We start from the raw sequence: 18,425 nt of genomic DNA on the forward strand, positions 1-18,425 counted from the left end.
CAAGATGTTAGACAATACTAGAATTATCACTTATAAAGTGTCAGAGCATAGTGATGGCATGCAATTGGAGAGTTTGCTACAATGTCAAACTACTCATAAAGCATCTACTTGAGTTAAAGACAAGCAACGTAAGTTTAATTTTTCTTACATTACCCCAGCATAAGCATTACATGATTTTATATAGGGTGATTACTTGGCAAATTATACAGGCAATAACCTTCTTATGTTTAGAGCCAAGACGGTGGAGAATCTCATCAATTGTGCATCTCACAAAACACTTCGATATTACCGACTTACATGCCTCCCATACCACACCCACCATCTAGGCCCGCAGCACCCACAATTGCCTATCCTAATGCTATAGATTTAGATGGTCTGATGATATCACAAATGACTTCGAAAGTCTATGTGCACCAACTTTGGATACAGATAGAATGCAAAGACTATAGATAGGCCCAACCACATATGTGGTATAGCCACAAAAGTTTGTATTTAAATCACAAATTTCCCTATTGTATATAGATATTATCTTTATAATCAAATTGCAAAGTCATCTTTGTAATGAAATTCAATGTCTTTGTATTACTCTACATCATTTCTACAATTGTTGCATCTATATTTCTTTCAAGTAGATTGAGACATGAGGAAAACTTATTTTATGAGAATATCTCTACATGAAGCATTTACCTCTTTTCTTCGAGGCACCTGCATAGAAGGTTCACCTTAATTGACATTAATTTTAAAAAGCACATACATCTTAATTAAACTAACATAGTTTTGAATTACATGTTTTATTTACGTTGCAACCATTGCACTTGAACACATAGTAGGGATATTTAGATACTCATTTGCTAGGCCCATTCAGACTTGATGTAAAGAGACATTTGCCCTTAAACTAAGCATCATTAAGAGCTCATCATCAATACCAACCTCTAAAATTATTATACGATTATTAGTGTCATCCTTGTAAGTCTTAATCACTCGCCACAATATTTCCATCCACATAATGTTAGCTCATGTAATAGAAATGCATAATAAAATTTTGTGATACAATTATATATTTATTGAAGATGGATTTCCGTTGCACTTTGGACATAATCCCAGATACTTCTTTCATATCCTAAGTTTGACCTAGAAAGTCCAAGCATTGCTCTGATTACATCAATAACATTGTCCAAACATCCTCATCATAAAAGAAGTCCACAAAGATATGTAATGGCATGAAGAATGTGATCTTAACATGTCGACCGGCTACATTAGATTGCAAATATCTTTGAATATTTGTATAAATCCTTAATCTAAAAGTTCACTTGTTTAGGATTGGCCATTCTGTGCTATCTAGAGCTAGGAGTGGAAGCACCTGAATAAATCCATACCTTGTCATGCTTAATGGTGCATTGTAAAAGTTGTCATAAAAGAAAACGTTGTCCTCAACCAATGACCAATTTGATATAGCTTTGTACAATTGCTCACCAAGAGAACCATGAAATGCATCAAAGATTCCAACTATGCTTTTGATGGGTTTGCAATCTTTAAGGTTTGATGGGTACATACACAAACTTTAGCAAATTCCAAAAACATATAATCTAATTTGAAGCGTGTTGATATATCTTGAACTTACAATTTGGTCTATGGCATGGCATATTACTAGGCCAATTTTGAGTGCATATATGCACGTTATGTAAGTGCCTCCTTGAAATATTTTACTCGCCCCTTGTTTAAGTGTCAATGAATTTATTTATATGTCTTCTCCTCTTCTTTGTCTACAACATAACCCAAGTATCAATAGAGATGGTGATAGGAATCAACTTTTGATTGTCAAGATCAAAATTGTTGTATAATGTGATTGCTCTGGTAGAAGAGGAAGGACAGGGAAGACACGAAGCTTTGATTGAAATAGAAAATAAAGCAAAACAAGATACTAAATGAAAAGAGAGAATAGCAAATCATGTGTAAAATGGAGAAAGAAAATGCACTTTTTTCAACTATTTAAGATTTTCAAAAAAAAAGGATACTATGGTGGATAATTTCAAGAAAACAATCAAGAAATTACAAGAGTATGCTTAATTAATAATAAATGTCTCTATCCAATACCTTAAATTGTATGCATACCACTGTTCTCTATGCCTCCACGAATTTGTGTCCCAAAATACCTTAAAATGTCGTATTTTTAAAATGAGATAAAATTCTTCAAAATTGGAATACCATAACGATAGCTGTCCTTCTATTGATTGAGAGGCTTTCTGTCTCTAAAATTAAAAGGCCCAAATTTGAGTCCAAATCTCTCCTAATGTGAAATCTTTCTAAGATCAATATGCACTTCTATCTTAACTAGGATCTTTAGATTTCTATATTCTCTTTTAGAACTTAGAGCATTTGAAAATAGTAAACTTGCTAAGAAAATTGTGCCTAAGTATACTTGAATCCAATTTTTTATGATTTAGGCTTAACAACCTTGTAGGAATAGGCATGCCAATAAAGCATTCACAAGAGCTTTAGGATTAAAAACAAAGCTATGGATTAGGTTTATTATTTCTAGTTTTGTATTTAGCTAGACTCTTACATTTAAGATCTCTAATAGTGTTTGACATTTTTGGCTTATCCCTAGACTTACTTTTTATAGGAGTCATTAAATATGCACTTTTATCTTATCTTATCTACCAAACATAAGCTCAAGTATCTTCAAACCATTGAATGTATATATCCTCAATTCTTTGGAAGTATAATCTTTCTCTATCCTTCTATCCTCTTTCCTAGGTGACATTTCCTTTAAAAAACTTATTCATTTCACATCATCAAAAATTTGACTTGTTTCTTAATAGAAAGTTATTTCTAACATGTAACTATGTGCTTAAAAGATATCGTAAACCAACAAACAAGGATAGAGTCAAAACTTAAGGTCTCTCCAATCAAGTGTGCTACCATATAAAGTAAACCCCTTGAAGATACTAAGCATCTTTATGAAGATAACAAGAAATGGATGTACCTCATGCTATTAGCTATAATACAAATGTTGTATAGAAGCCTTATGCTTCACTTTAATTATGGTCAACTTAAGGAAACAAATCTTAACATGTTATGAATTAAGCATGCATATGGATGTTAATATACAATTAGTATGCATGAATAATCTAGTGGGAATTACATCCTTGACCTAAGAGCTACAAAATGATGTCTCAAAAAATACGCCACCAAATAAACCTCCACATAGACAACACACAAAGGAAATCCCTTTCGAACCCCAAACAACAAATATACACATCAAAGTGCTAATAATGACCTTTTGCTAAAGTGTTGTATGCAATGAGTGGAGAAACATGTGAGCAATGCCATCTTGAAGCATATTCTACTACTTTGCATTATGTGCCGAAACTAGACATGCACATGAGGTAGATCCTCACCCATGCAATAGAGAATTGTGAAGACTAGACAAACCAAAACACCCAAATAGAACAAAGATACTCAATATATGGTTTAATATCTTACATGTTAGTACATTATTACTACCAAGCTACTACTCTAAAAATTGAGTAAATCATACACATATCATGAGTTGACAAGCTTTCAAAACTCCATTTAGACACCTATATGATTCTTGAAGCATTAAACATGCTACTTGTATGCTTAGCTAGGGCAAACTAAAAGTCCAATATTCTAACATGCATACATAAATAAAGATGTAATGTACTATGTGATAGATTACCAAAGTTATGGCTAGACTTTTGAATAGAACCTAGCCTTTTTGACAATCCTTAGGCCTTTTCTTTAATAACACTAACTATTAAGTATTCATTCTACACATTTATGCTAAGCCTCTATATAAAAATCAATATTGATTATAATACCATTTTAGACAAAGTATCAATTACAATGATCAAGCTCAATTTATCTTAATATGATTGAAGCCACATCTACAAAATTGTAGGGAAAATAACTTGCAAAGTTGAATATTCTATTAAGTGTGCTTTGTAGGCTACTAGCACAACACATGTCAACCACTGGTAATGCCAACCTATGCCATTTGCAAAGCATCAAGGTTGAATGGTCTATTATCGTGTGCTCCGTGGGCTACTAGCATAGCAACATATCAACCACCAGTAACGACCACCTATGCCATTCACCAACCTCCAAATCCTTGGTGTTGTTTTGCACACCTAAGCTCCTTATGATTTTGCAAATGGTGTCTCAACTAGTGTCAGTCATAGAAAAACTATCTACAAAAGCATGTATGTCCTTACTAGCATCTCAACCATCAATGTATGTGTGGCCTCTCAACAATCTACATGTTCACTAAAGTACAATCAATCTATGCACTATCTAAACCCCCACCAATGTGCGAGCTAGAGAATCAACATCTTCAAGAAGATGTGACAAGCATATCGACATCTTCTTGCATTTTCTATTGGGCCATTAGACTAAACTATACATTGCATCAACATCTTCAAGCTCATGGTGGAGTATTGTCTGTTGAGGCATGTTCCTTACAATGGCATGTACATTATACATCTTCAATCACATGAGTAGTTCTATTAGGTGAAGCATGTTGTTTACAATGGCATGCACATTCGACATCTTCAAGCTCATGATAAAGTACTATTTGTTGAAGCAAGTTACTTACAAAAGGACATGCCCATTTGGACAGCAATTTGTTTATTGAAGCATGGTCTATACAAAGACCTAGACTAGACAATGAGAGAGAGCTTGACCCTCATCCTTTTCTCAAAATAGGAGAGATCTTTGCCACCTCTCCACCATACTTTTCATGAGGTACTAATGTAGATGACTACACATGTGCTGGTTTATCTCAAGTTTACTATTATCAATAACCTAACCATCCAAAAGGCAATTAACATAATAAATTTTCCATTCAAACTAATACTTAATGAACAAAAGCCTTTTTATCAATAGAGTTGAATATTCATTCTTAAGAAACCCGACATTGTTGTACATAAGAAAACTATAAAGCAAGAAAATTAGTGAATAATGTTTTTAGCAAATATGTGCAAATGTGGTTCCATAAAGATCGCTAGAGATCACTAAGTACCTTTACTAGGATAACTTTGCAACATACATCAAAAGTACCCATCAATGATATGCCTAAAAGAATACCACGATTTCATTTTCACACTAAGATTACTTCCAAACTAAAGGATTTTCGAGAAGTTGAACAATTCAAGGGTAGAAACTCAACATAAACATGAAAAGAAGACTAGTTAGAAATTGAATACTATAAAATTCAACAAGCAACCAAACAAGACTAGTTTGTGGAATCTGTACTCTTCACATCTCTTGAGATTTACAAAAAAATCTAAATGTTTCCTAACATGGGTGCTCCACCACCATGCACAAACATCTCACTTAATACACGCACAAACAATACTCTCACAAGATTATTCTTATAATTTACAAACTAATTACTCATCTTCAAGATATAATTGCTAAAAACCTTCTTCTTTTTCATGTTTTTCATGGAGTTCGAATGAGCCACTATTTTCCTAGATGGTTTCACATTGTGCAAAGGCATCTTGCACAACCATAAAAATTGCCCCAACAATTTGGATACCCTTAAGCATTCAGCAATGCCCTTAGAAGACCCATAACCCTGAACTCATGAACACCCTACTTGCTCCATGACATATGCTTTGCGCTCCTCTTCATAAATTGTGCCCACACACAAGATACTATGCCCATACCCTCACAAGCACTCTATGCCCACCAACTCTTCTTAACTCCACATGATGCTAACAATACATTTATGACCAGAATGTAAAAAACAAGACATTATCTCTTGAATTGAAATTTGAGAAATATGGTGATGGATTTGCTGTGTCAATTTGATCAGCTATGTAATCTCTACATTGTGATGTACTGCATGTATGAAACTACTCCTTTTAAATAGGAGGTCATGGACATATTGCAAGGATATCATATGTTAAAATATAAGCAAAGCATCCAAAGAGGTATTGTATTGTACATGGTTAGGGCTTGATATATACAGCCACTTTGTGGGTTTTGCAATATTGGCAATAATTGGGCTGACCATTTAAGAAAAAACAAAACTCCAGTGGAGCAAAAGAATCCCCTACTAAACTCGTCACCACCTCAAACCATTGAAGAAAAATACAACCAAAAAATCCCCAATTATTCCAATTTGTTTTGCTTCTAGACAGTCCCACTGGGGTCTTTGCTTTACTAGAGGATCGTCATATTGCTGAAGTTAGGCCATTGTGGAGGCAACGGATCAATTCCATGAAACTACTTTAGCTTTTGAAGTTCATTGATTCTCCAAAGAACTATCAAAATCAATCACTATTTTCAAAATAAAGTAAGACAAGGAACTCAAGCTTATCATGTCAAAACACAAATTTGGGAACTAGTCTTTCATTGACTTCTGTGGTCAAGTTAAAAAACAAAATGCAACACTAGACCACTCACAATACACAGACACAATTTAAATACTGAACTGTTGCAGATCCATCACACAGTAACGTTACATGTCTTCATATTTTCCTCCCAAAGACAATCATAGGAACATCCCTTTAAAATAGTCTTCTTCGTTTCCTGTTTCTGGGGAGACCTTGAGTTTCTGTTTGGATACAGGTGAAGAGTTGTCCTTGCCTGCGGACCAGTGAAATAACCCATAATGCAACCTTCAATTTAGTTTCCTCCTACATACTTTTGCCCATTTAATTGGCACAGTACAGCGCAAAGGTTTACACTCACCATGGCACTCCTCAATGGCATCATATCTCATTTCCTTGACAGCACGCTTTCCTGATTCAGACCTAGGACTATAGTTTCATCCAGCAGTCAGTAAGCTTTATGTCAGGTCCAGCATTCCTTTGTTCAATTAGCACTGAAAACTAACAATGGTGCCTAAGCTTTTGTGGACAGTAAAAATATAACACCTTACCTTCCATCACCTCTCTTTTCTTTGTCTTCTAATGAAGATGATCTCTTCCGGCTTTTGTTTCTTTGATAGTTAAGTTTATCTGCACATCTACAGCAAATATAGATAAGTTGTTAGCTCCTCAAAGCATCAGCATGCATAGCAAATCCAGTAGTTTCATGCTTGGTTTTCCAGTAGTTTCAAGCTCAAAGCATCCTGAAACATCAATAGTCTCACACAGTCCAAAGAAGCCGATGGTTGAGCAGGACAAAAGCTACAAGGGTTGCAAAGTTTCATGCTTGGTTTTCCAGTACTTAATCCAGTAGTTGTTAGCTTGATGGTTTCACCTAGATATTCAAGATTCCTGGATTAGTAGACTTGCTGTTCAGCCATAGGCCTCCAGCAGGTGGACTCAAGAGGTTTTCCAGAAAGATTTTAGTAATATAGATTCTCGAGTACCAGAAGGAAAGGGGTTCTAACTTTCAGGGCATTCCAATGGCACAGCAGGACTGGAAGGCATTGTTGTTTGTAGTAGGCACAAGGGATGCATGGAAGAGTCCAGCCTTTCTCAGGAGGGAGAGCCTACTTAAACCCTTAGGTACTATTCTCTGTTGCAATCGTTTGGTCACAAAAGACAGAAACAAAGATATAATAGTGTACAAGAATAAAATACTTTTTGAATTAAAAATTTACCCAGGACAAATTCTCAATTTAACCAGTGCCTGCTTGCTTTGCCCAGCCTCACTGTAAGCAAAATTGACCTGCCCCAAAGACATCCAAAAGCAGTTGCATTAACTCAAAGAGCAAGCGGCCTATATCTCTCTCATCAACTGATGACTGTTTACAGAAACTAGAGAATCTGATAATTTTATTGCTTTATCTGGCCTACACACATTTTCTATACTGATGCAGTAGTCAACGAGTCAACAAATACTGCTCTTAGAAACACCTAAAGCTCACCAAGACGTGCCTCGTAGCTTGAGAGATCCTCGTTAGCATCACATTTCTTGTTTCCACACACAAACTGTCCTGAAAATAACATTAATCAGTTACATACTAAAACAAAGTAGAGGACTTAAAGAGGAAAATAAATTATTTTCTTTGAGGCACTTAAAATCTCTTGACTCTTTTCTGTCTGAAGTAAGCAGCTTTATTCAAATTTCTCTACACATTCAGCCACCAAAAGACACTGTGATGTCATGAGTGCCATCAAAAGATCATTAATCAGTTACATTCTAAAACAAAACAAAGGACTTCAAGAGGGAAATTAAGTCATTTTCTTTTGACGACACTTATAATCTTTTAGACTCCTCTCTATTTGAAGCAAGCATCTGTATTCAATTTTCTCCCCAATTTTAGCTACCAAAAAACGTAGTCATCTCTCATGCTTATGAAATCCAGCATTCTGATGACCCTTTCTTGAGCACAGAGACATCAAGGAACTGCCTAAACCAGGGAGGTATCCTGAAAAATATGGTTTCAAAAATAACTAAATCTACTTGCTTCATTGACAAGTTGACTTCACATTACATGCACATCACGCAATCTACTGACTTTAGGGTTGCTAAAACATTTTAGACTTTTCGTCATAGGCCAGATGCAGACCCCCTCACGACAAATCCAAGTTCAGATACATATACTCTGAAGAGGCACGGAGGGACAACAGAGGTACTTCGTCCTCTTTACCTTTTGGAGATTTGCAAACATCAAGATTCAGTGACCTCAGAACTGGCACAAAGCAGCAGTAGTGGTGGCTGTGCGGGAAGAGACAGAGCAGCAGCAAACTTCTTGAACATCATACCCCCATCACATAGACTCAGCAACTGGTGCTGGCCCAACCCAGTCATGCAGTGACTATAGATAGTGGTACCAAGCTATGTAGAGCCACAGGGCCTATGACCGAGCTGGGCAACACCCATAGCATTATTGTGAGGATAAATGTTATTCTCTCTCATCCCTACCAGACTTTTCCAAGAAGATGATGAGACCAACCTTCCTTATCGGAGAAGGGTGGTGAAACCCTGATTTACAACTGATTACTAGTGCATATAATTTAAATGTAAATTCAGCACTTTACCTATCTATTGATGTGACAGAAATGTTCAAAAGGTCAAGGAGCCACTGAGATTCTTGAAGCTTCCTTTGCAACGAGTGTGAGATGTAGAATATTGGGATAACAAATGATTTATTGATTGTGAAGCCCCTGTATTCCCCTTTATGTAATACCACCACTCCAAAATGGCCTTCTGCATGATCCCAGAGCTAATGCCTTTCTATGATCAGTATGCTGCATACCTCAAGGCGGCAGATCAGTCTTATTACAGAATGAGGCTATAAGTGAGTATCATAAGCAACCTGATGGATTCTCCCCTCTTCTTGACCCTATTTGTCACATTCTGTCAATCCTAGCAAAGGATTAGCATCTGACTTAGCTCTCAAACATATAGCCACTCTGGCTCACTTTCAAGCTTCGTGATAGCAATGATGACCCAACTTCAGATTCCATGCCTCAAGAATTTACATCCCATACCACCAGGCCACACCCTCACATGCCCATGCTGAGCTATCACAGCATTGGAGCCCAAGAATGAAGAGACCCCTCACATGTACGTGCCAAGCTATCACATCCGTGGAGCCCTAGAGTGAAGAGTCCTCCCTATAACTGACTCAAAGGATCCTTTTAGCCTTCTTTAACCTCCTCATCTTAAGGTCCTTCAGTTCTAACCCCTCATCTTCACCTCAATTTACCTCCTTGATTTGGGTACCACCAGTGAAATCCAACAGCCCAATTGCTAGCTTCACTACCTTAGGGTGCTGCTATATAACGTAAAGGAACTTCCTTATTTAGAACGTTTAGCTTTCAGGATTGGTCATAACAGTACTCTCCGTCAAAATATATGCACATTTACATGCTTTTTTCACTTCATCTTAACAAAAGAGGTATCTAATTTAATTTGACGAGTGTACGTCACTTGAAAAATTACAAACATAGCACATTCTTTGTTGTACCAATACAAACTATGCATTCCAATCAAGTCAATCGCTTCTTTTTCCTAAGTAGAAATAATTAGCTCTAGGCCTATCAGGCTGGCACAGCATAAACATGATGATGACTCCAGATTCAAGTCCTTAACTTCCTTTCTTTAGGGAAAAGAGTGCAAAGAAGAATTACATCAAATCCATATACTCAGAAGTGCACTTTAAAGTGATAAACAAAATCACAACTGACGTGCTCATGAGTGCTTTTAAAAAGCTGAAGCACCTTTGCCAGAAATAACCTCTTTCTCTGTTCGCCACCGCAGTCCAACCTGTATGCAATTCATAAGGTCAAAAAAAGAAAACAAAAAAGGAAACAAAGACCAAAGTAACTGTTTAATAACTCAAGCTACACTAGCCACCTTATTCTAGATAAGTTATATTGACTTCCAAAGACAGGTGAATTCTCTTTAGCAAGATAAAAAGATCCACCATGAGGCATGTGCAACGAAACAACAGTTTCAATGCGGCGAAGCATCGCAAGTGCTAAGGTTTAAAAATATGAAACATAAAATAGGCATGTAAGCCATCATTTACTACAAAAAATGTACACATTAAGTCCCCAATCACGCAGATTCAAACAAGACATGGACAAGCCTAAGCTCTCCAACTTTATGTCTTCATTACAGCTCCAAAAATCTACAAATATTCTGTTTAAAACTTTTGCATCGATTCTTTTGTTGTGTGTTGGCCATACAAGGCATCCTTTGCAAATGCAAATGTGCCCAAGTGCCCAATTGTGTTAGCCTCACGAAGCTGAATGGCACAGTTATGCAGGCCTCTTACATCCCTTATAGACTACTGATGGCTTCATATATCCATGAATTGCCTCAGATAGCCTCGGTCATGATGCAGTCTGTGTCTTGATGGAACAATTGCTGCCAATTGACCCACTTCATATTTGCAAGACAAATCATGTGAAGTCCACTGCCATTTCTGACCAACGGTCTCCCAACAATTGGAAACTCGCTACTTAAACAAATTTTGTGAAGCCACAAATTGGGCCATTTGTAGGTCCACTGCTATTGCTGGCCAACAGCCTTCCACCTATTGGAAACCTGTTTGTTACAACTGCAAAATGGCTACAATGTCAAGCATTTTTATGGGACCTTCCCACTTTGTCTTCACCCTTCCATCTCTCTTCTCATCTTGCATTCACCATGTGTACATGCAGATTTTCACAAACTGTTTTAGGGGCGGCTCCTTATTTCTTTGTGCTTGAACACTTTATTGTTACCTTGCAATCTCCCTTTGAGTGTTGATTTGGATACAGATTTTGTGGTTGAAACTTAAACGTGCTCCAAATCTGTCAATTTACAGCATATTCTTACCAGTTTACAAATCAAATAATGTAGCTGAGTGCAAGCATATTTGCTTTCTACCAATAGCAATATTGATCTTCTCTGTAAGCTCCCAAGTCTCCAGCACCCAAGCCAATAACCCAGAAATCACATGTCAAAAATCCTCCTACATACTCTGGATCTTGGTAGATTATCTTTTCAAGGCAAGGAAAAAACCAGGTATTTGGTGTCTCTATGCTCTGGCCTCCTCCAAAAAGACACTTGGTTTCATAGACTATATTACACCTGATGAACTAACCTCTTCTGAACTGCATATTCCACTGCTTGATTCCAGACATTCAACTAGCATTTCAACATCTGGCTCTGAGTTTTGCACCAGTATGTTTGCATTCATGCGTGTCATTATTAGACGACCTTGTTAAGATCTGTGTGCTCTCTGACACCGAATAAGAATGAGACAGACAGAACTAGGCCAAGGAGGAAAAGAAGTGCAGTGCAAGGAGATTGATGAGCTACAAGTAGGGAATGCTTGCTGTAAATATCAGTATCAAAAAAAGATTTTATGAAGAGTCTCTAGCACATGAGAATCATTGAATTAGCATTTCATGAAAACTCATACAATATATATTCATGCAAGATAATTCCAAAATGCCACATGCAATGTACCAATGGTACAATTTGAAGCAATGATACGAACTGTGAGAAAGAGCGACTACGATGAGCACTTGACAAAGCAGAATCTAATAGTCCACAAGGAAGGAGAATGATCATGGAAAACTTTAGCTGTAGCTTCAGCATTTAAATCTAGATTGCCTACAAAGAGGGTCCTTCTGTGAGTCCAAGCCCTGGGCCTTTTAGCTGCTTCCCAGTTTCTGAAGAACCACCAATTAATATATTTTGACTGATGCACAAATACTATGCAGGTATAAAGCACAAGAAGAATGGTAATACCTTTCCTTCTTTATAATGAGCCATGTCTGCAATGCAATATCTGAGACAGGTTAAGAGAACAATCGTTATATGGTTAAGAGAGCATTATTAGATGTCAACCTATGTAATGTTACTTTCTTCACAACGAGTCCTATCAGCAGTGTCATCCCTATTCTCCAAACAACGTTTAAAAACACAATATGTGACATAGCTTTCCAACATACTCACTAACATTTGAAACTACAGATCCATTTGGATTACCCAAAGTTGACATTGAAGCTACATGGAACTATAGATTCATGCAAATTTCCTGTGTTTGACCTTGAAGCTACATGGAACTATAGATTCATGTAAATTTCCTGTGTGCCCTCACAGCTTAAACTTAGCATCGGAACACAACATCAACACAGCAGCATGTGGCATTCATGAGAAATTAGATTCACATCAAACAATCACACTTACTCTTGGAAGGATCTCAATTGTAAATTTGAGAAAAGAAAGATCAGCTAGGCCTCGTTGGCTTGGTTGGCCCTTACCCAACAAACTACCTAATACTACATAGGCTCATCAAACAGCGCTTTATTATCTGCTCGCATAGCTTTATTGCAATTGACAATGGCGTTTTCTGGGTTAATAAGTCAATGGATAGAAACCAAAAAATGGAAAAGCAGATATTTCTACAGAACTTCTCAGCCAGTCACATGTCTAACTAAAGAATGCGGCAAAAATATCACTCTCAGTGCAGCTTCTTGTGAAGCCCCAGTAACAAACTGATGACACTATGATTGAATGAACAGCTGGTAAACTGCTTCTGATGTAAATTCGTTATATAAGTAAATTATATCATTCAAATACCAGGTCAATCACAATTTTTTTTCGAAAAAGTCATGTCAGACTTGCTCTCGCATTCCACGACACAGAATAAAACAGGATCAACTTGAATATACTAAGTATCTGCAACTTGCCATAGGACTACGTTTATTTCCACACTGATCCTATTGCCAAAGTTAAGAGAACTGCTATTGACCCTTCTTATTAAGTAAGCTACCACCAAATGCATCTTGAATTTGACCTCTACTTTCCACAAGCCTGGCTAACTTTACACCAGTTCAGTCAGAGTATATATTATCACAAAGTAGCATGCCATTGCTTAAAGTGCTGCAGGCTATTAGGATACTCTTTGAACAATTTGTCATAGTAGCGTTTCGCTAATCTTTGTTCCCATGTGCCTTCTGTATTATCTTCTTCAGAACGGATAAACCTTGGAAAGAAACCACATGAAGCCCAAAAATAATTAATCAGAAAGAGATCCCCTGTAAGCAGAGGAAGATTCACTACATGGAAGACTTTAAGTATATAGCCTGAACATCCAAAGATGCAAGCATTTGAAAGATCTGAGATAGTCTGTACATCCAAGGATGCAAACTTTTGAAAGAACTGAGATAGGCTAAACATTGACTGAACGGTTCAGTTCATCATTGGAAAATGTGTGTATTTCAAAGACCTGTATGTTTCACGCAGTGTATCTTGATCTGTCTTGATGGGTTTCACACCTCTCTCTAGTTTTGTTGATTTATTGTAGTGAAGTACTGCAGTAAACAACAAATTTAGTCATAATCAATCTCATAAGTTGTTCTAAACAGCATATCCGGTGACCAGATAAACTCAGAATGTACAATCATGTGTAGCCCTCTAGATAACACTCAGTATCAAGGACTGTTCCAAGACATTTCATTAATTTTAGATGCAGTGAGTTGGCAGGATCAAAGGCTTTCGACCTGCCTTTGGTCAAAGCATCTAGAAAACTAGCTCAATAAAAAAAAACGGTAGCCTTTGAGTCCTTAGACAAGTGTGTCTTTAAAAAAGGATTCAATAGACCAATTACATGTGTATCCGTTATAATGACAATTAGTCTTTTAATCAGAACTCCATTAAAAAAACTAATACAGGACCTTTTCTTTGCTTAAATATAAGTACCAAGCTTCGCATGCCCAAGATGGAGTCCGGCTCATAAGAACATGATAGAGAATCTATTCCTAACATGTATAAATATTCTTTTTGAGTATGGGTCAGATTCAAGTCTTTCTTTTTTCTAATATAAAGAACAAGAGTGTCCTCGTTTCTACACAGATCCTACAAGTCTGCTCCAGAAGTCACCACATGCAAGATTTGGGAAACAACCAAGTATGCCTTGGCTGTTGAGCTAAAACACACTTTACAACTGATTATCATTATTAAACAACCCCAAAACATGCTTAATTAATGAAAAACACAAATTTGGTGCACACTTTGAGAGAGTTTCAATGGTCCCCCATAACCCTAATTTTTTGGGGCACCCTTCAACATCTATAAATAGACGGGCTGCCCACCATTTAGCCTTATCCCTTTTTTCAAGTTTCTCATTCTTTCAGTGCAAATTTCAACCATCAGCCTTCACCCACGTGACCGTCTACCCTACACGACTTTTGATACTCCTCCATCAGCCCTAGGAGTGCCTAGCGCCTTCCTCCCTGGCCATCGCCCACTATCTAGCACCCTTTTCCCTCCTACGTTTAGACTTTTTTGCCATCACCAGCACACAATCTATCTCCTCCAGCTTGCGTTTGGACACTCCTCCACAAAGCGACGATTGGCAATTGTTGAACTATCAAAGTGGAAGCATGAGAGTGTGCACAAGAGGGAAAGAGAGAGAGAGAGAGAGAGAGAGAGAGAGAGAGAGAGAGCTCAAGTACAAGAAGAAGATCTTGCTTAGTGAGTGGTTCACAAGTACAACTAGTACACTCTCCTCGACTGTGAGAGTGACCTTTAGGGAGTTTATATAGCCTCTGGAGAAGTTAGGGTTAGGGTTTCTCCCTGCTCCCCTGTCCTCCAGTTCATTTACACCTAGCTACCCTTATCTACCCTTGAATACATAGGGTTCACATGCCTATCTTTCAACACCCCCCCTCAATGTCAGAGTGGCAATGGACTATAAGGCATGCTTAAGACCCCTCCCCCCTCCCCCAAATAAAATGGGATGCCTTTATAAATCAGGCTAGAAGAGTGCTTATAAGTAGAGGACTCAGAACTGTCTATCTTCAGATGTTTTGGAGACAAAGTTGGCCTCCAATTCTTTGGGCACTTCAGGAGTGGTAGGGCATTTACTGGTAATATGACATGTCTTCTTACACTTGTTACACTTCATTTTGTTGGGGTATTTTTTCCAACAATTACTAACAAGATGTCCCTTCTTATTGCAAAAGGAGCATTTGGCGGAGACAGTATGCACCAGGAGTTACTCATGGGTTGTTCAAGTAGATCCTTGACTCCTCTTCTCCTCATCTAAGCAGGATTGGATGGTCCTTGCCAAAGTTGGATTAGGGATATTGGTAAGGGTAGTAACAAGGGTTGGAAGACCTTTACAACCTTCAGAAGGATGGCAATGGCATCTTCATCATGAATTGGTGCTTGAACGGAGGCTAGCTATGCCATAAGTCCCTTCATATGTGAAATAAACTTACCTAGGTCTTTTCCTCGTTTATACTCCAAGCTAAAAAATTCGATCTTTAGAAAAATCTTGGAGTTCTTGCCTGTAGCATCTTCCCTGTAGCACCATAGAGCTTTTCAAGCTAATCCTATTTCTCCTTGGCAGTGGAGAGTTAGTCAATATGATGAATTAGAGACTCGTCCAAATGAAGTATGATGATGGCTTTAGCTCTTTCATCATCTTCTACATCAAGTGGATTTGATGGATCAATAACCTTGGTCCCTTTTATGAAGGGCCAGTAGCCCTATTCCATTTTATATTTCACTAGGACTTGCCACGTATGGAAATCTTTTCCATTAAACTTAGGGATTTGAGGCCTTACATCTGCATAAGCCATGGCCATAATAGGAAGGTCTTACTAATTGCCCTAAGCAATCGCAGTGTCTAGTCCTTTACAAATGGCCAAGTGCGAACCAATTGACAGAAATGATAGCCTTACAAATGATAACCAACTTTAAAATTGTAAGGATGAAAAATATTGGAAATCATACAAATGTAGCACCTCAAGGTAAGATTTTGCGGTCCTTTCCTTCGGACAACACTTGATTTAGGTTTTGTTGTCTTCGTGGGCTTCAATGAGATGAATTTTGATTGGAGCTCTGGCTCCTCCCCACCTTGTGGTTTAGTGAATGAATACTTGGTTGCGCACGGTCGATCAATAACTTCGACCCTTGGTGAAGAGTCCAAGGAGATTTCAATTGTATTCATGTTCATTTTTCATCATAAAGCAGTAGCAACTAATGTAACTAAATGCCTTTTCAGTGCTAAAAAGCACTCATCTCAAGATTAAGACCACTTGAGATGTTTAGGTTTTTACCTTGTCAAGCTTAGGAAATACTTGACTGAGGACCAATATTGAGAGTCAGCTTCTCAGTGAGCTTAAGATATCCCCCGAGTGTTGGAGCTGCTCACAGATCAGGAACACACTTCATAGCATATGCTTCAGTAATTAGAATCACTATTAATAATTCCCAGATTGAAAAAAAAGTGAAAATAGGAAGCTTGAAGTGTTAGTATTTGAGTCATCCCCTAGACAGGCTGTGTTAGGGTTTCTGCACAGTTAGGGTTTGGTACAGCAGACAGATTACAAAGCCACGTCAGCAGCAGATAGAGTACAGTGCCACGTCAGCAGCCAGCCACGTCAGCAGATTGTGCAGGTCCCACATGGCAGCCTGCAGTTCAGTCGGACAGTTTTTTTGGCATTATTTTATTGCAATCGGGTGCATTTAATGCAGCCGACCTATTTATTTTATGCATTTTATTTCTGCTTTATATAGCAGTCCTCCAACACATTGTTGGTACATTATTCAGTGATTTCAGATTCTGATCTTGAGATCTGTTGGCTGAGACAGACTGTGCTCGGGCTGACGGAGATCGAGGTCATCAAGTCGAAGACATACAAAGATATTTCCTCTGCCCGCTTGTGTATTTCTGCACTCTTATACAGCATACTACACCGCAGATTTTCTGCATTTACATTGTCTCCTTTTCTCTCTCTCTCTCTCTTCTCTCGGTATTCACTCTCTCTCAGTCTTTGTCCTACGCTTCCGAATCGCTTCACTCTGACATGGTATCAGAGCAGTAAAGATGGACTGATTGAGGGCTGAACCTATCTGAAGAGGAGATTTCAGCGCAACACAAGGCTGCGTTTCCAGGATTTGAGGGCGAGCGGGAGGGCTGCACATCGGATCCAGGCTGAAGTGAGCGTGGGCGTGTGGGAAAGGAGTCTAATCAGTGAATTTGCTGCAGGTTATTGCTGTTCGAAGGGGAGGAAGGCTGTGTTTGAGGCCTTCCATTGCAGATTTTACATTTTCATCGCCTCCGACGGGTGAAGAAGGTTTGGGCAGCGGAGGAATCAGTCCTAGAAGGCTGCGTTCTCACAGTCAAAGGGGGTTGCTTTTGCGTTTGTGCAGGTATTGCAAGTTAACATGTCTACAGAGACTGATTTGGAGTTCCAGGCGATCATGGACAGGAAGGTGCCTATCCTACCGACTCTTGCAATGGATCAAAAGCTTGATGGTGATAATCACCGCATCTGGCGAGTGATGATGTTGGCTATTTTAGAGTCTTATGATTTGGCGGAACTGGTGATGGAGGAGTTTAACAGGCCCTCGGTGAGGGAGGAGTCCAAACTCTCTTCCAATGCTCGTGCGGAGTTGACCAATGCAAGGCCCAATCTCATTGGGACAAACTGAATGCCACGGTTCGATCTTTTCTGTTTTTGTCTTGCACCACAGCCGTGATAGCTCACATCGAGCACTTGACGGTGGCTCGTGAGATATGGCTGGAGCTCGACCAGATGTACAACCGGATGACCCTGATGAAGAGGGCTTCTTTGGAGGTGCAGATGCGAACTTTGTCTGTGAATAAGTCTTCTTCGCTTCGGAAACACATCAAGAAGCTTCGACAGCTTCAGATGCAGGTTCAAAATGCGGGAAAGCCTATTTCCTCCAAAGACATGGCGATCACTTTACTATCCCAGTTGCCGCCACGATTCAGTACTTTTTATTTCGCTCTTATTGCTTCAAGGCAGGAGTCGATACTTCGGTGAGAAGAGTTGGTTCCTATGGTCTTGGACCAGGAGAACAATTGAAGGGACAGAATGCTTCCAAATCGAAGGCATTGGTTGGTCAAGCCTCTCAGAAGAAGCGGAAGGACCAAACGAAGAAAAAGGAGGACAACAAATCCAAGAAGGACAAGGAGAAGGAATCAACTTGCCATATTTGTGAAAAGACCGGTCACT

General features: G+C 38.5%; 1 protein-coding gene across 5 annotated transcripts in view; it reads right to left on the minus strand.

Moving 5' to 3' along the window:
- Window positions 1–6,365: 6,365 nt before the first annotated feature.
- Window positions 6,366–18,425, minus strand: part of LOC148022281 (folate-sensitive fragile site protein) — a 70,577-nt gene continuing 58,517 nt past the window's right edge. For 2 of the 5 annotated variants that reach the window (XM_087697908.1, XM_087697907.1), the window contains 9 exons: window positions 13,661–13,745; window positions 13,334–13,417; window positions 12,178–12,217; window positions 10,152–10,197; window positions 7,860–7,918; window positions 7,583–7,650; window positions 6,914–7,000; window positions 6,724–6,791; window positions 6,366–6,618 (listed from right to left, as the gene is read on the minus strand). In XM_087697908.1, coding sequence (XP_087554034.1) covers window positions 6,524–6,618; window positions 6,724–6,791; window positions 6,914–7,000; window positions 7,583–7,650; window positions 7,860–7,918; window positions 10,152–10,197; window positions 12,178–12,217; window positions 13,334–13,417; window positions 13,661–13,745 — 632 coding nt within the window. In that variant the 3' untranslated portion in view covers window positions 6,366–6,523. Of the gene's footprint in view, window positions 6,619–6,723; window positions 6,792–6,912; window positions 7,001–7,582; window positions 7,651–7,849; window positions 7,919–10,151; window positions 10,198–12,177; window positions 12,218–13,333; window positions 13,418–13,660; window positions 13,746–18,425 lie in introns of those variants that run through there. The other 3 variants (XR_015694475.1, XM_087697910.1, XM_087697911.1) reach the window with 3 other exon arrangements.

This window comes from Lygodium microphyllum, chromosome 17, assembly GCF_053477565.2.
Source record: "Lygodium microphyllum isolate KBCC chromosome 17, Lygodium_microphyllum_v1.1.10, whole genome shotgun sequence".
In the NCBI taxonomy this organism is placed as follows: domain Eukaryota; kingdom Viridiplantae; phylum Streptophyta; class Polypodiopsida; order Schizaeales; family Lygodiaceae; genus Lygodium; species Lygodium microphyllum.